Raw genomic sequence first — 21,477 nt, forward strand, 5'->3', positions numbered from 1 at the left:
GGGCTGATAAAAGATTTATTATAGGGCATATGGTCCAAGATTGCACTATTCCCTGAAAGTACACCAACCACATAATGTACAGCAGTGGTGTCCAATAGTACTTCCTGTGATGGTGGGAATGTTTTATATCCGTGCTATCCAATACAGTGGCTACTAGCCATATATAGCTATTAAGCACTAAAATGTGGCTAATGCAAATACAGAAGTAAAATTTAAGTGGCATTTAATTTCAATTATTTTAAATTTAGATAGAACAATTTTTTTTTTTTTTTTTTTTTTTTTTTTTTTTTTTTTTAGAGACAGAGGGAAAGAGAGTCAGAGAGAGGGATAGACAGGGACAGACAGGAATGGAGAGATGAGAAGCATCAATCATTAGTTTTTCGTTGCACGTAGCAACACCTTAGTTGTTCATTGATTGCTTTCTCTTATATGCCTTGACCGCGGGCCTTCAGCAGACCGAGTGACCCCTTGCTTGAGCCAGTGACCTTGGGCTCAAGCTGGTGAGCTTTTTTTTGCTCAAACCAGATGAGCCTGAGCTCAAGCTGGCGACCTTTGGGTCTCGAACCTGGGTCTTCCACATCCCAGTCTGACGCTCTATCCACTGTGCCACCACCTGGTCAGGCTAGATAGAACAATTTCATAATATTCTATTCCATTGTCTCCACACAACTACTGAAATGTTCCAAAAATATGATATTTTCATACATAGCTTGCTCTAACACTTGGAAAAAGCACAAAACTCCCATTAAACAATATCATCTCAGTTTTTTTTTCTTTCAGAAAATATGTTCACCATACTTATCATGGTCTGCTTCAGAAGATGGTCCAGGTGAAGAAGTGAGCTTTTTGTTCTAAGCAGCGCTAATATTTACTATTTCTTCCATCCTCTCCATCCCACCCTATTGTGATAGCAACGTAAGAGCCGGGAGGAAAAGTGGGTTAGCTAAAAGAACTAAGAATAACTAGGAAAAGGATCTGCACCCCATAGTGCCCATATGAGGGAAAACAGCAAGCCATTCTGTGTAGCTGGAACCACTCCCACTGCTGTGGGCTTGTCACTCACTCTGTCTGGGAAGAGGCAGAGTCCAAGCAAGCTGCTTTCTTCATATCTCTGCCATGCTGTCTGATTTCTGAAATTATACCAGGCTTCCTCAGCCCTGCATTTTTTTTTTTTAGTCCTGCATTATTTTAACGATGGTAGATACCTCTCTCATCAGCTAAACCCAAAAGCTATACAACCATAATATAGCAAAAGTGAGCTCTTACTATATGCTAACCCCTGTACTAAGTGAGCACTTAGGTACTTCAGCTCATTTGATGGTCAAACACCATAAACAGTAGATATTTTTATATTGTTCCCATTTTACATATGAAGAAAGAAAGGTCTGGAGGGTAATTTGCCCCAGCCCTATGGCTACTAAATACTAAAGACAACGTCCCATTTCTTAATCATTATGCGATACTTTTATATGATGCTTTCAACAAAGAAGGTATTCAGTAAATGTTTTTAGTTGAATGAATGATTGAATAAATGAATGAGCCAGTGTAGGAAACATTAGCAAACTCATTTATTACTTCTATTAATACAAATAATAACATGTAACCTAAGTAAGACTTTGAGCCTTAAACAGAACTGTCATTTGATAAAAATATTGACTGTGACTTCTCCTTGTGTAGAAGATGTGTGAAATTTTCACCTATGTAAAATTTAACACATCTATTGTGGGAAATCATTAATTACTATGGAGAAGCAGAAAAGCAGTTTGAATAAACAAACAGAATTGTCAATGGAAATATTTTAAATGACTCTGAAATAATTTCTTAATATTTCTCCTGTTTTCTCACTTTAATGAATTCCTTGGCAGTAACATTAGAATTTCTATTGTACTTATCTTTACAGACATCAGCATAAATACATACAAAGGGGCTCACATCTATAGGTGAGGGTCCCAAACGTGTCCTTGTTCCTAAACTGCTCTCTTTGTCCCCAGGCTTCTCTGCCAGTCCACACCCCTTAATCTTCCTTAGACTGCTCAAAAGCCTTCAAACACTCCTTCTTTCTAGCATGTCAAGTATGAATTCTTCAATCCTAGCTCTAAAAGCCTCTCCCTAAATTTCCTAGGCTCAGGTTAGTGGGCTCCACACTGACTCACAGATTTACAAGGCTCTTTTTTACCTCATGCCTTCACAGCTGTATCTCTGCCTAGAGTATCCTACAGTTTAGATAGATAGATGATAGATAGATAGATAGATAGATAGATAGATAGATAGATAGATAGATAGACAGATAGATAGACGGATATAGGTAGAGATAGATATAGAGATAGATAGATAGATAGATAGATAGATAGATAGATAGATAGATAGATAGATAGATATGTCTTTCAAGCTTTTGTTTTTGTTTTTCTTTCAAGCTTTTATTTAAGACCAATGATCCAGCATGGATTTCAGACCTTGTTGAAAGCAACCACGTCCAAGGATTGCACATGTCTTCAAGAGCAGTGATCTGCTCTTCCAGCGTGTCTGTTCCCAAGTTATCGTCTTCTACAGCACACTGTATTTGAAGTTTTCGAATCCCATGCTCCATTGAAACCAGTTTAGAAGAGCCCCAGACCAAGCCTTCTGCTTGAAGGCTCCTGACACACTCCTCTAAATTTGCTATATCTGTTTCATCATCCCAAGGTTTCACATCTAGTAAGATGGAAGACTTGGCAATAAGTGCAGGCTTTAGGCTTTCTTCGACTCATACTGTGCAAAGCATTCTTCTCAAATCAGCCTCTTAGCTTCCTTGCTTTCCTTCCCCTCGCTGTCAGATCCAAAGAGATCAATGTCATCATCAACTTGACTATCTGTAGCTCCACTTTCCTGGTGTCCTCCACATTAGCAGGCCATACCTGCTCAAGCTTTCTTCATTCCTGGCAGGCTGGCCTTTTCCTTTTTGTAAGACTTGATGTGATTATACCAATGTTAAGACATGATGCAAGTCGGCAGGTGGTGGACCAGAGACCACTTCAAATGCTACCACCTCTCCTTGCAATGGCACATGCCCCTTGATGTAGCTCTCATTTGCCAGGTAGTTGTTGAGAACCTGGAGGCAAGTGGGGCTTTTCAGGTCTCCAAAACCCATGGTGTTGGCTGACCCAGGAGCTGAGCAGCAGCAGAGAAAAAAGTTGTTCACGGCAGTCAGCTCTGCTAAGATGGGGACAGAAAGCTCCCACACCTCTGTTACTCAATCTTCACTGTGCCTAGTTCAAGTTCCACTTCCTCATGAAACTTCTCTGACCACTCTTGATTTTGTTAAAATCAAGACAGATCTGATCATAATCTATCTGGAATACATCTACCAGAGAACCCATGGTTCATTCCTACTTAATGTCATGTTAGCTGTTCGATCTTCTCTGACTATTTAAAATGACAGCACCCCCTCACTCCAGCACTCCCAAACCAGATTATTTTTGTTTTTCTTCCAAGCATTACTCACCATCTTGTATATTTGATATTTACTTATTTATTGTCAGCATCCTCCTGCCCAGATGTTAAATTCCCCGTGAAGGCAGGGAATTTTGTCTGTTTTATTACTAGGTAGTCTCGAGAACCCAGAATATTCCCAACACATAGTAGGTGCTCAATAAATATTGGTTAAATAAATGAATGAACCATCTTCTCTTTAAAATTTAAAGGTCATAGCATGTTTCATACTATATCAGCTTTATACTAGGAATGTGAATCTTTATCTCTTTTTTTTTTTTTTTTAGTGAGAGGAGGGGAGGCAGAAACAAACTCCCACATGCGCCCTGACCGGGATCAACCTGTAAGCCCACTAGCTGGAGATGCTCTGTCCATCTAGGGCCCTTGCTCTGTCGCTCAGCAATCAGTTCTTCTTAGCACCTGAGGTGGAGGCCATGGTGCCATCCTCAGTGCCCGGGCCAATTAGCTCTAATAGAACCTTGGCTGCAGGAGGGGAGGAGAAGAGAGAGAGAGAAGCAAGAGGGGGTGGGGTGAAGAAGCAGATAGCCGATGGGCGCTTTTCCTGGGTGCCCTGACTGGGAATCAAACCAGGGATATCCACACACTGGGCTGACACTCTACCACTGAGCCAATCGGCCAGGGCCTTTGTCTCTTTTACCGTATTTCTAAGACAAATATAAATAATTTATGACCTGACCTGTGATGTCTCAGTGGATAGAGCATCACCCTGGAATGCTGAGTTCACTGCCTTAAAACCCCAGGCTTTCCCACTCAAAGCAACTACTAGAAGCAAGTAGGAATTGATGCTTCTTGCTCCTCCCCCTTCTTTCTCTCTCTCTCTCTCTTCTCTCTAAAAGCAATAAGTAAAATCTTTATGATTAATAAATAAATTATGTTATCTTTCTATATTTTCCTCTCTTCATCAATGTATCCTTTCATTAATCATTCATTAATTGTATGTTGAGCACCTATTATATATTATTATATGCCAGGTCCAATTCTTTTAGCAAAAACTTCAAGAACTGTTACACATAAATACACACATATACATGCAAGGAAAGAGACTAAAAGAAAGAATAGTAAAATGAAGACAAGTAAAGCTGAGTCTCTAAAATTAATTATGTGGGGGTAGAGGGTACATAGTGAGTGTAACAGACTGAGTGGGTAGAAAAAGGAAGAAAGAGACAGAATGGTGAGAGACTAGAGTATATTGTTGCCAAAGTAATCACCAGATGTTAGTGCTTAATACAAACTGTACCAGTTAAGATGAGCGACATCTGGTGGACATTTTGAAAGTTTCTCTACTACGAAAACACTGTAAATGCTCCCATGCCTCTGGACTGCCATTCATAATGTGTTAGGGCTCCACATTACTAATTACACTGTCATGAAATAGTCTTTCCGCAGGCCCCAAGGTCTCATCGCAAGAGGTAGCCAGCTTTCTACTAAAGACTCTTCTAACTCCCAGTTAACGTCCCTCTGCCTTCTGAAGGATGTACATCACAATTCTTCTTTTGAAAGGTAACTTATTACTTAAGGCCCTGGTCAAGTAGCTCATTTGGTTAAAGTGTCATCCCGATACTGCAAGGTTGTGGGTTCCAGATCAGAGTACATACAAGACTCAACCAGTGAATGCATAAATAAATGGAACAACAAACTGATCCCCCAACCCTTCTTACTCTCTTTCTAAAATCAATCAATAAAAAAATGTTTGAAGCTTATTAAAGTTAACTTATTACTTAAAATGTTCACATTCTTTCACCAAGGAATTCCACTTCTGAGACTCTGCCCTCAGAAAAAAGTCTTAAACGAGGAAATCAGTTAGTTATTTACAACAGGGAGAGTGAAACCTAAAAGTTCAACAATAGTGGAAAGGTCAAGAAAATTACAGACATCATAATGTTTACCAAATATTTGTATCTACATTAAAACAAATATTTTAATACTTTCTTTTTCTTTTTTTTTTTCTGAAGTTGGAAACAGGGAGGCAGTCAGACAGACTCCCGTATGCACCTGTCCGTCCAGGATCCACCCGGCATGCCCACCAGGGGGCGATGCTCTGCCCATCTGGGGCCTTGCTCTGTTGCAACCAGAGCCATTCTAGCGCCTGAGGCAGAAGCCATGGAGCCATCCTCAGCACCTGGGCCAACTTTGCTCCAATGGAGCCTCGGCTGCTGGAGGGGAAGAGAGAGACAGAGAGGAAGGAGAGGAGGAGGGGTGGAGAAGCAAATGGTCGCTTCTCCTGTGTGCCCTGGCTGGGAATCGAACCCGGGACTCCTGCACGCCAGGCCGACGCTCTACCACTGAACCAACCGGCCAGGGCCAATACTTTTGAACTAACAAACTTTAAGTTTAAAAAAGTAAAAATTCAAAAAGTGTGTACATCTTACTTCAAATATGTAAATAATATACCTAGAAAAAAAAACTAGAAGAAAACATTCTAAAATATTAATAATGATTGCTTCTGGATGGAAGGATTATGGTTTTCTCAAATCATGGTTTTAGTATCTCTCAAATGCTCTATAATTAACATGCTTGTTTTTACAAAAACATTATTTAAATCTTTTCTTTAAGTGAGAGGAAGGGAGAAAGAGAGACTCCCACATGCAACCTGACTGGGATCCACCCAGCAACCCCCATCTAGGACCAATGCTCGAATCAACTGAGCTAATCTCAGTGCTGGAGGCCAAGGCTGATGCTTGCTTGAAACAAGAGAGGAGGAGAGAGAGAAATGGGAGAAGGAGGGGAAGAGAAGCAGATGTCGCTTCTCATGTGTGCCCTGACTGGGGATTGAGCCCCAGATGTCCTTATGCTGGGCCAACATTCTATCCAATGAGGCAACCAGTCAGAGCCAATTTGAATTGTTGTTTTGTTTGTTTGTTTGTTTGTTTGTTTTCCTAAGTTAGAAGTGGGGAGGCAGTCAGATAGACTCCAGCATGCACCCGACTGATATCCACCCGGCATGCCCACCATGGGGGCGATGCTCTGTCCATCTGGGGTGTTACTCTGTTGCAGCCGGAGCCATTCTAGCGCCTGAGGTGGAGGCCACAGAGCAGTCCTCAGTGCCCGGGGCCAACTTTGCTCCAGTGAAGCCTTGCCTGCGGGAGGGGAAGAGAAATAAAGAAAGAAGAGGGGGAAAGGTGGAGGAGCAGATTAGTGCTTCTCCTGTGTGCCCTGACTGGGAATCGAACCCTGGACGTCCACATGCCCAGCATATGCTCTACCACTGAGCCAACTGGCCAGGGCTCCAATTTAAATCTTTTAAATACATATGTTCTGATTAATTGCTAGACTTTTTCAGCCTCTGCCTGGTTTTATTAATTCCAGATAAAGATAAAGAATCAAGTGAGCTAGAGTTTCCACAAGAAGTAGAAGCAAACAAAGAAAGCAGATATATTACAATTTAGTTCCAGGACCTGAATCCTGAGGGAAAAATCCCCCAGTGGTAGAACTGTACTGAAAACCCATTAATGTCATCACATTCCTCCCAAACAGTATGCCAGAAACTCACAGAGGGCTCTGCTGGAAGCAGGGAGCTACAGAGTCTCATAAACACATGGGTCCCCATCTTCAGAGTCCCCAGAAGAGCCAGATCTGGGCCACCTTGAAGTAGGAAGAGGAAGATGTATAAAAATACAGGGCAGAAAAAAGTTCCAAAAGCTAAACCAATCTAGTTGGGTCAGGGCCCTGCCTCAAACCTACGAACTTAAATCATCTAGGAGTATCAGAAATAGGATACTGGTTAGCAGGAAGTCCAACCTCAGGTCTTATAAAGCACAATGGGGCTATCCTAATGGCATTTTTTAAACTAGTCACTTAGTTTTAATAGTAATAAAGAGCATGCTTCCCTATCATTAGTGAAACAAGGATGCATTTTCCCGCCTTCCTACCTTTCACACAGTCTAAGACCACAAGGATTCTGAAGACAATCAGGAGAAATACTGGGAGCTCTGCTTCTGACACACACTTCCTTTCATCCTCAGAAATTCAGTGTTAAACTAGAAAGGCAGAATTTATATTCCTTTTTATTATTTAGAAATCAAATGCAATGGGGTGACACTGATCAATAAGAGTACATAGACCTTGGGCTTGCTGGGTCCAGGTAAATATGAAAAGCAAGGAGCTGATGCTTCCAATTCCTGCCCGCCTCTCTTCTTTCTGTAAAAATCTTAAAAAACAAAACAAAACAAAACAAAAAAAGCAGCAACAACAACACCAAAAAAAACCATACACACATGTGACCAGGTGGTGGCACATTGAAAAGAGCTTCGACATGGGACACTGAGGACCTAGGTTCGAAACCCCGAGTTCACCAGCTTGAGCACAGGCTCACCAGCTTGATTGCAGGGTCACTGGCTTGAGTAGGATCATCAACCTGATCCCATCCATGGCCACTGTCTTGAGCCCAAAGTCACTGGCTTGAGCAAGGGGTCACTGACTCAGCTGGAGATCCCCCTCCCCCATCAAGGCACTTATGAGAAAGCAATCCATGAATAACTAAAGTGCTAGGGTTGTGATCATAACTATGAGTTGATGCTTCTCATCTCTTCCTTCCTGTCTGTCTGTCTGTCTCTCTCTCTCTCTCTCAAAAAAAAAAAAAAAAGAGAAAGTACATAGGTTTCAGGTAAACATTTCTATAGCATTTAAACTGTAGATTGTGTTGTATTTACACTCTAAACACGGAGTTTATATTCTATAACAGACTTTTTGAAATAGCACTTTAAGTTTATAAAGTGCCACCACCTATACATCATCTTATTTGACCGTCACAGTAAATAACTCTTGGAAATAGAGTTCATTTAATTGCACCAGCTAATAGGAAATGGGCTCTTGTCACGGCTTCTGAACCCACTCGCACTATATGCCAGAGAATAGGCGGGGAAATCCCGACAGAAATACTCATAGCAGATCATTTGACTACAGACTATGTACCTACCATCCTAAGTGCTTAAAATCCTCACACTCTACTAAGTCGATACTATCGCTGCCAGCTTAGTGTGCGCTGTGATTCCTTTTTCAGTACGCTCTTCATTCTAAGGAGACATCCCGCCCAGGGTCAACCCGAGGGCCCGCTGCATTTGGAAAGGATAGTGTCCAAGCTGTGAAGGGAAAGTGCATTATTACCACTCGGAGTTCTGAAAGTATGAATCAGTAATGGCACGCTAGAACCCGCCCGGCTCAGAGCGGGTTCGAAAGTTCCACAGCCTCCTTCTCACCCCTCACTCGCCCCTCCGCGCGTCCCAGTCCTGATCTGGGCGTTCAACTGGTCGTAATAATACTTCCCAGTGACCCGCTGCCTTTCGGCACTTACCTCTTAAATCATAAGTCGGTGTGGTTCAGCATCTCTGTCCCCAGGCTTCCCAGCCGGGTCTCCTGCTGCGGCGCCGCTGCTGCGTCCCGCTGCCATGGTGACGCGGGGCCCGCCGCCAGACCCGCCTCCAGCTGGCTCCAGCTGGACCGCGTGACCCGCCTCCTGCGGGCCTGGACCCCGCCCCCAGTCTGTCCGGACCCGCCTTCTGCTGGCCGGAGCCTGGCCGCTCCTCCCTACCCGCCCAGACCTGCCGGAGGAGCTCCAGGTGCTGCCTGTGGAAGCTCTCTTGCTGGTCCTCGGGACCCCCCGCTCTGCTCCAGGCGAGGCCCACCGGAGTGGAGCGCGAAGACCGGCCTCCCTCCACTTGCTGGACTTACAAACCACCCTTAGGCAGTGCGATGCCCGCGGCGCCTAAGTAGAGCCCGCAAACCTCCTGAGAAAACGCACTAGGCACATTCAGTAAGCGATTTATTGCTCTTAGTGACCCAGCACCTTCCAGAGCCAACAGTCTGGCCACGCAGTGCTGTCATTGTCAGTGACTTGCAACCCTTGTAACGCATGATCGGGAAATGCTTCCCCCGGCCCCACCCCCATGTATCTGTTTAGGTTGGGACCCTTGACCAAACCACTGAGGAACTGGCCTGAGCCAGGCCTGGGGGCTGTGTACGAAAGTCCAGAATGCTTTGTCAGAGCACCTATCCTTCAGCTTTGGTGTTAAGGGTATACAAAAGGGATACAATTAAATAAGTTCAACAAGATCAGCTTAAGTGTTCAAGGGGTAACCTGTGTTTTCTGCTCTTTTCTTGAGAGTAGGAACAAAAGTAGGCGCCAAAATAGACCTTCATGCACACTATACGTAGAGCCCTCATTTTGTGCAATTCCATTCACCCCAGGCTAACTCAAATATAACTCCAAGCTAACACTGGCCAAAAAGGGATAGGCGTAGGGGAGAGAGCAAGAGTGCGGACACAAAATTCCAAGGGCTCTTGAATTCCTTAAGCTTAAAATGTGGCTGCCATTCCTGGACTGCCACTCAGTTCCTCAAAACAGTAGATTCTCCCACGTGAGTAATGGTGAAATGTTGGAGACTGGTCCTGCCTTCCCAAGGCTCACACTAGAGTTCCGTTCTTGCAGTCATAAGCCTGAGGGAAGGACAGGGTGGTGTACTCTATAGCATTTTCTGACTTTCGGTGCTGCAACTCCTGGGCAGAGCGTGGCTGGGTATGGCCACACACTTGAATGACTGCGTAATGCAAGCTGTTGTCCTCTGACCTGAGGCTTTGGCTCCTTTCCAGATCTGCGGGCTGCTCCAACGCCCACTCACAGGTATGAACTGTTGTGTCATGTCCCTGCAAAGAATGAACATCATTAGGACAGATTCTTGACTTGGTTTGGTCTCTTGCCTTCAAAGTAGGGTCAGTTAGACTCATGTCCCTGCACTTTGGAGGATGGGCAGAACAAGCACATTCTGTAGATGACTGAAACTTGTCTGTGTTGAGCAAACCAATGTGTTTCAAGTGTGAAATGTATGTTAGGTTTGCTCGCTTATATTGGGGCAGCGCTCTGTGTATAGTCTATGAAAGACTGCAGCTGTTTGCCCTCAGGGTGGGAAATTGTAAATTGCAGACTGCCTTCCTGCTTGGAAGGTATGATTGTTTGCTACTGTTTGCTGGAGAAGGGTTTTTTTCCCCCTCAGCCTGTTTTGCTAGTGGAGAGAGAGAGAGAGACAGAGTAAGAAAGACAGAGTAGGGGCTTGGGAGCCCTGCTGAGGCGGGTAGGGGCCTACCAGTGCAGGTGAGTCCAGAATGCTAAGGGGCCTGAGAGCCCTGCCTGTTTGCTCATCCACCATTAGGAAACTTTAATGAACAGAATGGCCCACCATTTTCTGGCTCCATTGTTTCTTCACCACCTGCCCGAATCCAATGAGAACCTGCATCTGCACCACGATGGCCATAGCCACTGACCTTACAGTCTGCTCCAGGGGGAGAAAGCCGAGCCCTGGCATTCTCTCCCTGTCGGAGCAGCCCCCCAGGAAGGGACAGAGGTACTTACTTACCTTTGTGCCATTCTGCTGTGTCTGCATCTGCTGCTGCTGCCGCCTCAGTGTCCATCGTGGTGGACTCCCTAAGACGAGGAAACCCAAATTACATCCATTCTCTCTTCCCTGTCTCTACTGAGGTTGCCCTCTTCGAATCTCTGTTAAACTATTGTTGGGCAAATGAGTTTGTAAAATTTGTATTTTTTGAATTTGCTCACTTTTATTGTTAAAAAATGGCGCTGGCTTAGGTTGCCGGTTCGAAACCCTGGGCTTGCCTGGTCAAGGCACACATGGGAGTTGATGCTCCCAGCTCCTCCCCACCTACTCTCTCTGTCTCTCTTTCCTCTCTCCCTCCCTCTCTGTCTCTCTCCCTTTCTCTCTCCTCTCTAAAATGAATTTTAAAAAATGGCGCTGGGCAGCCATGTGTGTGCCCTCAGAGCAGGGCAGTTGATTGCAAACTGTGGATTGCATTTTTGCTTTGGAGGGGCTATTGTTTCGCTAATGTTTGCTAGAGGAGGGGTCTTTGAGGGCCCAGCTAGTTTTGCAAGGAGAGTGGAGAGAATGCAGAATGCTGAAGAAGAAGCCAGTCTTGCAGAGGGAGAGAAGGTGTGCAGATGGGAACCAGAGGTGCGGGGCTTTGTGAACTCCGCTGAGACTGGTGAGGCCTTTGATTCTAGGAGGAACCGGAGAAGATTCTTCTGGTTGTAAAACCAGAGAATGTATCAGGGTTTTGGAAGCTCTGTGTGATTGCTTGTTGGCCAGTGCGAGACTTTAATAAAGGAATGGCCCACCATTCCTTGGCTCTACTGTTTCTTTACCATCTGTCTGAATTCAGTGAGAACCTACATGCCATGATGGCAGGGGTCTCTGGCCATATCCTATTATGGTGGGCTTTTCACTACTCTCCCTACATCTGTTCTCACCTTTTTCACTTCTAGGATTCCCACATCCATACTCCTTAATGGGGAATGCAATGTGGACGTTTTCAATCAGCCTATATCTTCCATCCTCATTTTTCACCAGTCCTTAACATAGTTGAACAAATACACATTAAGAGCCAGTTAGAGTCCCAGGCTCTGTGCCACACTATGGGAATGTAAGAGTGAGTAGGTGGTTTCCTCTGCCTCAGGGAGCCTGCAATCTACCAAGGGAGACAAATGAGTACACAGACTACTACAGGGCAACGTAGTAAGTGCTCAGCCACCCAACAGTGGGTCACTTTCCATCAAATCAACCTCTTCTCTCTTTTCTCTTCTCTTCTCTTCTTTTCTTTCTTTCTTTCCTTCTTCTGAATAAGATAATTCCCTTGCCAGAATAGCCTCTTCCCTCTGCTCCTCTTCCAACTTGTGAACTTGCTATTATTTTTTCATCATTAGTATTTCCTCCCATTTTCCTACAGTAGGAAAATGCCTCCAGTATAGCACAAGTAGCTGGCATTACAGTTACTTGTTTACATATCTATCTCTCAAACTTGATATTCCACTTCTTTAGGACCAAGGCATTATGTCTTTCTTCCTGTGCCTCTTTGCCTCTGTCAGAGCCTCACATAAAATATACATGCTCAGTACATTTTTGCTGGATGAATGAAAGAATGAGCAGCCAACCTTGCCACTCTGAGATAGTAAAAGGATGAAACCCAGAGTTTCAGAGCTGGTCTTGAACCCAGGAACCTAAAGATTCTCTGTGGTACACTGTCTTCCTTTATCCCTTCCAACACTGTTCTTTTCCACCCTTATGCTCCTTCCAAATACACTACTTCTATTATCTTCTCTCATTTGCTACCCATCCCACCCCACCCCATCTCCCTCTCCTCCCCCAGTTACCCATTTTCTTTTTCCTCTGGAAATATGATGGGCAGCTCCTGTGAAAGAAAAAAAACCAGATCACCCATGTGTAAGAGCCCTGGCCTCTATCTCCCTTCCTTCATCATTTGCTCTGTTGTCTCTTTAACATTCTGCAACAATCTTCCCTCACCTCCCTCTAACATAAAGTCCTCCTGAGCCAGCCCCAAAGGATTTGTCAAGGATACCACACCTCTCCCAAAGGGATGGTTCTGGAAGGCAGAGTGGTACAACTGACATAACCAAACCCAAAATACAGACTCAGGCCACCGGACATTACATGCCAGGGACGTAGCTGGGTCGAGCGCTATTCTGGGCTTGTCCAGCAGGCTAATTCCAGCAGAGGGTGAGGGAAACCTGCCAGATAATGGAATATTTCTGTACTCAAAGACCCTCCTGCCTCTGCTTCACTGCCATTTTAGGGGGTCTCTGCCAACCTGGGGTTCTCATTCTGGGAGTCACGGAAGCTGCCACAACCAGGGCTCATTGTTAAGGCTCCTTAAAGCCCTTTCCTAACAGGTGACCTCCCTCTCTGCTTCCCTGTCCTTGTTTTTAATTAACAGAGAAAGTGAGAGATGTTTAACCTTTCTGGCCCACAGCACAGGGAACTCTGAATTTGGTGAGTGACTCAGCCACCCCACCCTGGCTGCAGGACGGGCCTCTCATACTCATTTCTGAGCCCTTGGGGTCCCCAGTGGAGCCAGTGTGTCTGTGACTGTCAACTCTTTGATGACCAGAGGAACAACCTTTGTCTGAGGAAATAGGCTGAATAGTTTGGAGCTTACTGTGATGTTTTTTCTTGCTAGTACATTTCCAGCTCTCACCAGAACCAACTCTATTTGTCTGACTTGTGTCTCCCCAAGAAAGTTTCCTTTTTTTGCTACTTAAAAAGAGGGAAACTTCTAAATCATGTGCATTTTGCTACTGTGGAAAAATCAGGATTTCCCCACATTTATCTGACAGAGATGTTTGTATTTGTGTTTGTGTTTTGGTTTGACTGCAACTTGCTAAGTTGACAGCCATTAGAGTCACCACCTGAATTCTATGGGTGGTTCAGAAGAAAAGCTTTGAAATACTTCTAGGTCTTTCTATTTCCTCATCTGACACTTTGGTTCTTCCTTTCCCTTACTGCTGCCTAGTCATAGCCTTATCCCAGCCTCTAATTTCCTTTCCTGTGTCAGTATTGTCTTCCTACTTACTTCTACTTAAGTGGATAAAGAAAATATTAATTCTAAAATACCATAGACTTGGGCAACCCGATTTTAGTGAATGGAGCCTGCTTCCAAGTTGGATATTGTACAATGCATGGACACAATCCAAATGGAATATTCAGTTACTCATAGATAATAAGACTTTATTCTTAACTTAAAATTAAGGAAACTAAATGGGCACTCTCCCACATTGGTAGTAAGAGTAAAAATTGGTATAATCTTTCTAGAATACACTTGGCAATAAGTATAAAAAGTCTTAAATAAATTCATACCCTTTAAAGTAGCAATTCCATATACTAAGAAATAATCAGGGGCAAATATGGATACTCAGCCTAAACAGGTGGTGGTGCAGTGGATAGAGTGTTGGACTCAGGATGCAGAGGACCCAGGTTCAAAACCCTGAGGTCGCAGGCTTGAGCACGGTCTCATCCAGGTTGAGCACAGGGTCACTGACTTGAACATGGGATCATAGACAAGACCCCATGGTTGCTGGCTTGAGCCTAAAGATTGCTGGCTTAAAGCCCAAGGTTGCTGGCTTGAGCAAAAGGTCACTTGCTCTGCTGCAGCCCCCCCCCCCCCCAGGCACATATGAGAAAGCAATCAATGAACAACTAAGGTGCCGCAACTAAGACTTGATGCTTCTGAGCTCTCTCTTTCTGTCTGTCTGTCCTTATCTGTTCTTCTCTCTGACACTCTCTCTTTCTGTCACAAAACAAAAACAAAAAACAAAAGGAACTATGCACATAGGCATTTAAAAAGGATTACGTAGGAACACACTCAAATGTTCCTGTATTTTTTGCTTTTTGGTATTTTACAAATGTTCCACAGTGGATATGTATTACTTTGTAATCAGAAAAGAATATTTTAAAATAAAAATCTCTTTAATTATCATATCAATTTAAGACTCTGGAAGTTTGTTGAGATGATGAGAAATAGAGGGAAATAGCGTTTACAAAGCCCTACTAATATTTTTAATTTTTTTTAAATTTTTTTACAGAGACAGAGAGTCAGAGAGAGGGATAGACAGGGACAGACAGACAGGAACAGAGAGAGATGAGAAGCATCAATCATTAGTTTTTCATTGCGCATTGCAACACCTTAGTTGTTCATTGATTGCTTTCTCATATGTGCCTTGACCGCAGGCCTTCAGCATATTGAGTAACCCTTTGCTGGAGCCAGCGACCTTGGGCTCAAGCTGGTGGGCTTTTTGCTCAAACCAGATGAGCCGGTGCTCAAGCTGGCGACCTCAGGGTCTCGAACCTGGGTCCCCTGCATCCCAGTCCAACGCTCTATCCACTGCGCCACCGCCTGGTCAAGCCCTACTAATATTTTAAGAAGAAAAAAATTACAGGCCAGGGCAAAAGTAGGTTTACAGTTGTCCATATGGAAAATGATAAAAATTATTAATAAGTAATAATAGCCTGGCCTGTGCGGGCAGAGTGGATAAAGCATCGACCTGGAATGCTGAGGTCACTGGTTCAAAACCGAGGGCTTGCCCTGTCAAGGCACACATGGGAGTTGATAGTTCCTGCACCTTCCTCCCTTCTCTCTCTCTCTCTCTCTCTCTCTCTCCTCTCTAAAATAAATTTTTTTTTTTAGAAAAAGTAATAATAATACAAGAACAAACTCTGTTTCGTGTACTCACAGCTGTAAACCTACTTTGTCCCACCTGGTATTTTGGTTAGAATGTCTGGTGTAGTGTTTCCAGCCAGGATCTAGAGTTGGCCAATTGCTATTAGACTAACCATGTGACCTTCAGCAAGTTTTTAACGTCATTAGGCTTCCTTTCATTTTTTCATCAATAAAATGAAGATGATAATAAAATCTCACTCTCATGGGAGTATTGTAAGAATTAAATAAAATAATAAATGTAAATTACTCAGCTAGCTGCCTGGCGTATACCAAGAGTCAGTCAAAGCGGAGTACTGTGACTACAACCACCAGAGGAAAAATAACCAAAAATAAAGAACATGAAGATTTGGGAGAAAAGGAGATGAAAGAAGCTGTTAGACCCCCTTCATTAGAAGCTTTTCTATGTTTCCAGATAGTCTATGTCTGTAGGGCATGTCAGAGTTTAAAATGTGCTTTTTTCTTTTCCAGTCCAGACAACGTATCAGGAAACATGTATTATTGTTCCCATTTTACAGATGGGTCAATGAAGGCCCTAAAAATTTTAGGTTAGTCAAGAAAGCATAGACCACATTTCCTATTACTACTATGTATTCTGCTCCTGTCACTATGCCTGGTACATATAGGTGTTGAGTAGAATATTTGTTTAATAAATTGATGGATAAATGAATGAGTAGTAGGAACAGGACTTGAAGCCAATGTACTGACTCCAAATTATGTGCCCTTTTCATTTCTTTCTTTCTTTTTTCTTTTAATCGAGAGGAGGAGAGATAGATAGACAGACTCCCACATGCACCCTGACCAGGATCCACCCAGCTACCCCGTCTGAGGTCGATACTCGATGTTTGAATCGAGCAAGCCATCCTCAGTGCCCAGGGTGCCACTCAAACCAACCAAGCTACTGGCTGTGAAAAGAAAAGAGACAAAGGGGTGACAGTGAGGAGGAGAAGCAGATGGTCACTTCTCTTGTGTGCCCTGACCAGGGATCGAACCCAGGGCATCCACATACCGAGCCAATCCTCGATCCACTGAGCCAACCAGTCACAGCCAATTATGTGCCCTTAGTCAGTGCACCTCACCTATCTAACTATAATGATGCTTTATTCATAATCAGGATATCCTCAACACCAGCCCAGGCTTGGAATGGTATAGCTAAGAAGGTACAGGTTGTATAAAACCAGGTCCAAGGTCTAGTGATGACAAAGAGTAATGGAGACATTACAAATTAATTTACAGTGAGGCATTCACATGTGCTCTACTCTTCAAACACTGGTCATGTTATCTATATTTCATATGAGAAGAAAGAGAAGTAACAGGATCTACCTAAGGTCACACAGCAAATAAGTATGAACGTTATATTCAAATATTCCATGGATAGTCTCCTTCTCCCCACTGCTGCCCTTTTAAATAAACAGTTTTCCAACGTTGAGCTGTGTGACTTGGTAGCCAGTATTATGCAGTGGTTAAAAGTATCTCTGAAGTCAGATAGATGTAGGCTGGAATCTTGGTTTACTGGCTTACAAGCCATGTGACCTCGGACAACTGCTCTGAGCCTCAGCTTCTCAGCCGTAAAAACAGGAGGAGTAAGGCCTCCTCCCCCATTGAATTGTCGGGAAAATTAAATAAGATTGAAAAGTGGCTGTCATAGTAAGCTATCAAGTGCTACAGTTATTATCACCATTTGGGGGAAGAAGGGAAGGGACAGAAGGAAAAGGAGAGGAAGAGGAGGGCAAAGAGACACAAGGCCAATTCATCATTCCAGCCCTGCTCTGGACATTTTGTGACAGCTGGCTGGGCCATGTTTCCTGAATTCTGAAAGGATGTGCTGTTCTGCTGGTGGCACAGGGAGGTTTAAGGCAGAGAAAGGTGGCGTGAGAGGTTGGCAACTCTCTGCAGGCTCTGTCTTTTTCTCAGGGCCTCCATGTCTACCCACACAGATGGTACCCCCCCCCCCCAGTTGCCCCTACTCACCAGCTTCCCCTGCAGCAGAGCAGGTTTCCCATGGGGCTCCTGTCACCTTCTCCGAGGGAGACCAGCTGTTTCTCCACATAAAAGGCCTGTGCATTTCCTGGTTCCCGGTTTAGTTTTCAGTAGCAGCTCCCAGGGAGTATCTGTCAGTGTCAGATTTCAACCTAACAGGTTGGACTTTGGAAGCCACCTGCTGGAAGGATTCCCAGGTGACTGCTCTCAGCCAAAGAGTAGAGGAATACACACAGTTTCCAGGTGAGAACTATCTCACCTTGGGGATTTGGAGCTGCTTTGATGAAGCCATGAACTTTGAGCTTCAAGCTTCAGTAAAAAGAAACCTGAGATAGAAATGGTTTTCCTTAGGAGAGGTTTCTCTGTGACATCACACTGTTATTGAAGTATATGCCCTCTATAATGGGGTAAAGAATCTTACCTTATGTTTCCCAACACTACTCAGTTTTAATTGAGTTTCACTTTCAAGGTTATCAGTATCAGTGTTTATTATTATACCTGTCCAAAATCTAGGTTTGAATACTGGAGACTCTAGGAATGGTAAATTTAGGGAAATGGATTCCTTTTATATATTTTCTCCCTTGCTATCAAAATTAACGTGGGCAAATCACTTATTTTCTTAGGACTGTAAAATGGAAGATTGAATCTATTACTTAATATCTTCCCTGGTAGAAAGTCATATGACTATGATTTCAGTGGCCTTGGTACTTCTTAACCTCTTACTTCTCCATTCCCAGTACAGAAGGATAGAATCCCCACTTACACCTCAACTTAGCTGCTACCAATGACCCCAAATTACACTCATTCCACACTCACCAGTAACTAGGATGCACTTGAGCCAATTCCCTGTAGTAAATACGGGGTCTGGGAGAATTTGTGAAACCCATAAGGCTGAGGTCTATTGCTCCCACTCCCACCTTTGGTGCCTTGCCCAGATGCCCAGGTATTTGTATGCTCTTTATGGGTATTCAGGACTCACCACTCAGCCCTGCAGTCCACAGAGGGTACCCGGGACTCTCCTCCCTATCTTCTTTCTTTATGAAAAATGGGGACAATAAGAGTGATGGCCTTACAGAATTATGGTGAGGATTAAATAAGATAATATATGTAAAGCTGTAGTCCATAGCCTGGCACATGGGCAGCTCCCAGTCAGCCCTAGCCATTGTTGCTATTTCTTCTTCTTCTTCTTTTTTTTTTCTGAAGTTAGAAACGGGGAGGCAGTCAGACAGACTCCCGCATGCGCCCAACCAGGATCCACCCAGCATGCCCACCAGGGGGCAATGCTCCGCCCATCTGGGGCATTGCTATTGAATATATTGCAACCAGAGCCATTCTAGCACCTGAGGCAGAGGCCATAGAGCCATCCTCAGCGCCCGGGCCAACTTTGCTCCAATGGAACCTTGGCTGTGGGAGGGGAAGAGAAAAACAGAGAGGAAGGAGAGAGGGAGGAGTGGAGAAGCAGATGGGCGCTTCTCCTGTGTGCCCTGGCCGGGAATCGAACCTGGGATTCCTGCACGCCAGGCTGACGCTCTACCACTGAGCCAACCGGCCAGGGCCACTATTTCTTCTTGTTCTCAGCTGATTGTCAGGTGGTAAAGCACCTTGCTTCATTATCTTGTGCAGCATTGTCGCACTGGGCTCTTATTTCATGCCGTGATTCTCCCTGGCAACCTGTCCTGCACTCTCCCCTTAACTGCATTCTTTTCATTCTGTTATCCAAACATCTAAGCCTGGCACTCAAAGCCCTCCCCATTTGGTCCCTTACTGGCCACTTTCTCTAATCTAAAGGAAAACACCTAAGAGATTTTATATGGCCAGAAACACGAAAGGAACCAGCACTGTGTTTTGGTAGCCTAGAGCAGCATTTATAGAAATCTAGAGTGGTAAACTAGGGTATTGATTATTCCACTGAAGTCGAACCAGTCAGTCCCCAACTGGAATAATAATTTTAGGTCTACATGTCAAATTTCAAGTTATGTGGTCAAAAGGCAGTGTGTTCAAGAGAAAGTTGTCTGGGTAATAAGTGATATGGAAAGTCCTATAAGATATGGTTAAAGATCTAGGTATGTTTAATTGGTAAAAGGAAGCCTTAGGGGAACAGGATGGTAATATTTAAGTATCTGAAGGACTCTCAAGTAAAAGAAGAACTACATCTATTTTCTGGACAGAACAAGAACCAAAGGCAGATGTTACTGAAATGCATATTTTGGTTCAATAAAAGGAAGAATTCATAACAGATATGTCCAAAAAGAAAATGAATTCACCTACTTTATGAAATTCTTAGTTCTCTGTCTCAAAAGAAGTTGACTAATAAGCTTTAAAATTTTTGGATGTAGTGGGGATTTGCACTAAATCAGAAGTCTCAATTTTTTTTTCTAACTAAGTAAACTTCTTTTTTTTCTTTTTTGCCATTTTTCCAAAGCTGGAAACTGGGAGGCAGTCAGACAGACTCCCACATGCGCCTGACTGGGATCCACCCGGCATGCCCACCACAGGACGATGCTCTGCCCCTCTGGGGCGTCGCTCTGTTGCATCCAGAGGCATCCTAGCACCTGAGGCAGAGGCCACAGAGCCATCCTCAGTGCCCGGGCTATCTTTGCTCCAATGGAGCCTCAGCTGCCGGAGGGGAAGAGAGAGACAGAGAGGAAGGAGAGGGGGAGGGGTGGAGAAGCAGATGGGTGCTTCTCCTGTGTGCCCTGGCAGGGAATCGAACCCGGGACTCCTGCACGCCAGGCCAACGCTCTACCATTGAGCCAACCGGACAGGGCCTAAACTTTTCTTTTAAATAAAGCACATGTAAAAATCCCAGTTATAAAACAGATCATTGTGAAGTTGTTTTGGTTGAAGTCTGAATAGGCTCTTTTAAAATCTGCTTTGGCCTGACCTGTGGTGGCACAGTGGATAAAGCGTCAACCTGGAAATGCTGAGGTCGCCGGTTCAAAAACCCTGGGTTTGCCTGGTCAAGGCACATATGGGAGTTGATGCTTCTAGCTCCTCCCCCTTCTTTCTCTCTGTCTCTCTCTCTGTCTCTGTCTCTCTCTCTCTCCTCTCTCTGTCTCTCTCTCTCTCTCTCTCTCCCTCTCTCTCTCCTCTCTAAAAATGAATAAATAATAAAAAAAAACAAAAAAATATTTAAAAATAAATAAATAAAATCTGCTTTCTTCTCAATCTGAAATATAGAGAAAAAGGCTTTTAGCAATAGGTAACTTTAAAAAAGGCTCTTCCATAAGTAACTTCATTTAGCTTCTTTTCTATCCTAAACTCTCAGTAACCCCAGAAGTTACTTAGGTCTAAAACTCCCTACTCCCAGCCTTGAAGTTAGCTTCGCCAAACTGCAGATGTGTCAGGGGGTGGGTCGTAAATCCTAGAATGTTTAGAAATGTTTTTGTTAAGCATGTGAAACATGTATCACTACTGTGTTAGCATCTTCTGAGCTTATGGTCTTAGTGTGTAGAATATTTTTTTTCTTTAAATTGATCCTATAGATAAACATTGTAACAAGACAGTAAGATTTAATGAGCTTATTATCGAGATTAATGAATATGTTTTATTGCTTTTGTCCCATGCTTCGCTGAGGCTCCCCTGCTTCCCATACCCCAACCAGTATGTGATTTTGTCTTTAAAAGCTAGCCCCAAACTGTGTTCGGGGCCGCATGACTTGAATGACTTAGGTCTCAGTGCAGTTGCTGGCTTTAAAATAAAGACTCCTTAATTTGGCTACTTAATTGTGTGGCAAAACGTGTCTTTCTTGCTGTTCCAATACAATAAATTAGGTACTAAGGTTTCCAAGAGTAGACAATAAGAGAATATAGTTTTTATAATTTATATTTATAATATGTATACCCAATAGTGTATTACTTGAGGTTGATGAATATTTGTTGAATTCATGAATGAATGACCATATTAACAGTTATTTCTCTGAAGCATGCTTTCATTTTCTTTTATTTTTAAAAAAAATTTTATTTGATTTTAGAGAGAGTGGAAGGGAAAGAGAGAAAT

General features: G+C 43.7%; 2 protein-coding genes and 1 pseudogene across 5 annotated transcripts in view; all 3 read right to left on the reverse strand.

Annotated features, from left to right (window-relative positions):
* The window catches only part of DIXDC1 (DIX domain containing 1), an 81,967-nt gene extending 72,931 nt beyond the window's left edge, over nucleotides 1-9,036 (reverse strand). The window contains exons 1-4 of one of the 4 annotated variants that reach the window (XM_066373109.1): nucleotides 8,780-9,036; nucleotides 8,405-8,567; nucleotides 7,359-7,466; nucleotides 6,980-7,071 (exon numbers count right to left, since the gene is read on the reverse strand). In XM_066373109.1, the coding sequence (XP_066229206.1) occupies nucleotides 6,980-7,036 (57 nt within the window). In that variant the 5' untranslated portion in view covers nucleotides 7,037-7,071; nucleotides 7,359-7,466; nucleotides 8,405-8,567; nucleotides 8,780-9,036. Of the gene's footprint in view, nucleotides 1-6,979; nucleotides 7,072-7,358; nucleotides 7,467-8,404; nucleotides 8,568-8,779 lie in introns of those variants that run through there. The other 3 variants (XM_066373118.1, XM_066373144.1, XM_066373099.1) reach the window with 3 other exon arrangements.
* Nucleotides 2,448-3,127, reverse strand: LOC136388990 (elongation factor 1-beta pseudogene; annotated as a pseudogene).
* Nucleotides 9,037-9,248: 212 nt separating the features above from the next.
* Nucleotides 9,249-17,606, reverse strand: C1H11orf52 (chromosome 1 C11orf52 homolog). Its single transcript, XM_066373194.1, has 4 exons — nucleotides 17,470-17,606; nucleotides 12,641-12,678; nucleotides 10,836-10,903; nucleotides 9,249-10,128 (listed from the first exon to the last, which is right to left on the reverse strand). Exons 1-4 carry the CDS (start codon nucleotides 17,499-17,501, stop codon nucleotides 9,889-9,891), a joined length of 378 nt encoding a protein of 125 aa, XP_066229291.1. The 5' UTR covers nucleotides 17,502-17,606; the 3' UTR covers nucleotides 9,249-9,888.
* Between the last annotated feature and the right edge of the window lie 3,871 nt (nucleotides 17,607-21,477).

This window comes from Saccopteryx leptura, chromosome 1 (genome assembly GCF_036850995.1).
Source record: "Saccopteryx leptura isolate mSacLep1 chromosome 1, mSacLep1_pri_phased_curated, whole genome shotgun sequence".
NCBI lineage: Eukaryota > Metazoa > Chordata > Mammalia > Chiroptera > Emballonuridae > Saccopteryx > Saccopteryx leptura.

What these genes read in the sequence shown, in the direction of transcription:
- C1H11orf52 (XM_066373194.1), bottom strand. Translation starts at nt 17,501, where the DNA reads ATGGGAAACCTGCTCTGCTGCAGGGGAAGCTG. An exon ending in CTCTGCTGCAGGGGAAGCTG is followed by an intron (nt 12,679 to 17,469) that starts GTGAGTAGGGGC and finishes TTTCTTTCACAG; the next exon opens with GAGCTGCCCATCATATTTCC. An exon ending in CACAGCAGAATGGCACAAAG is followed by an intron (nt 10,129 to 10,835) that starts GTAAGTAAGTAC and finishes CATTCTTTGCAG; the next exon opens with GGACATGACACAACAGTTCA.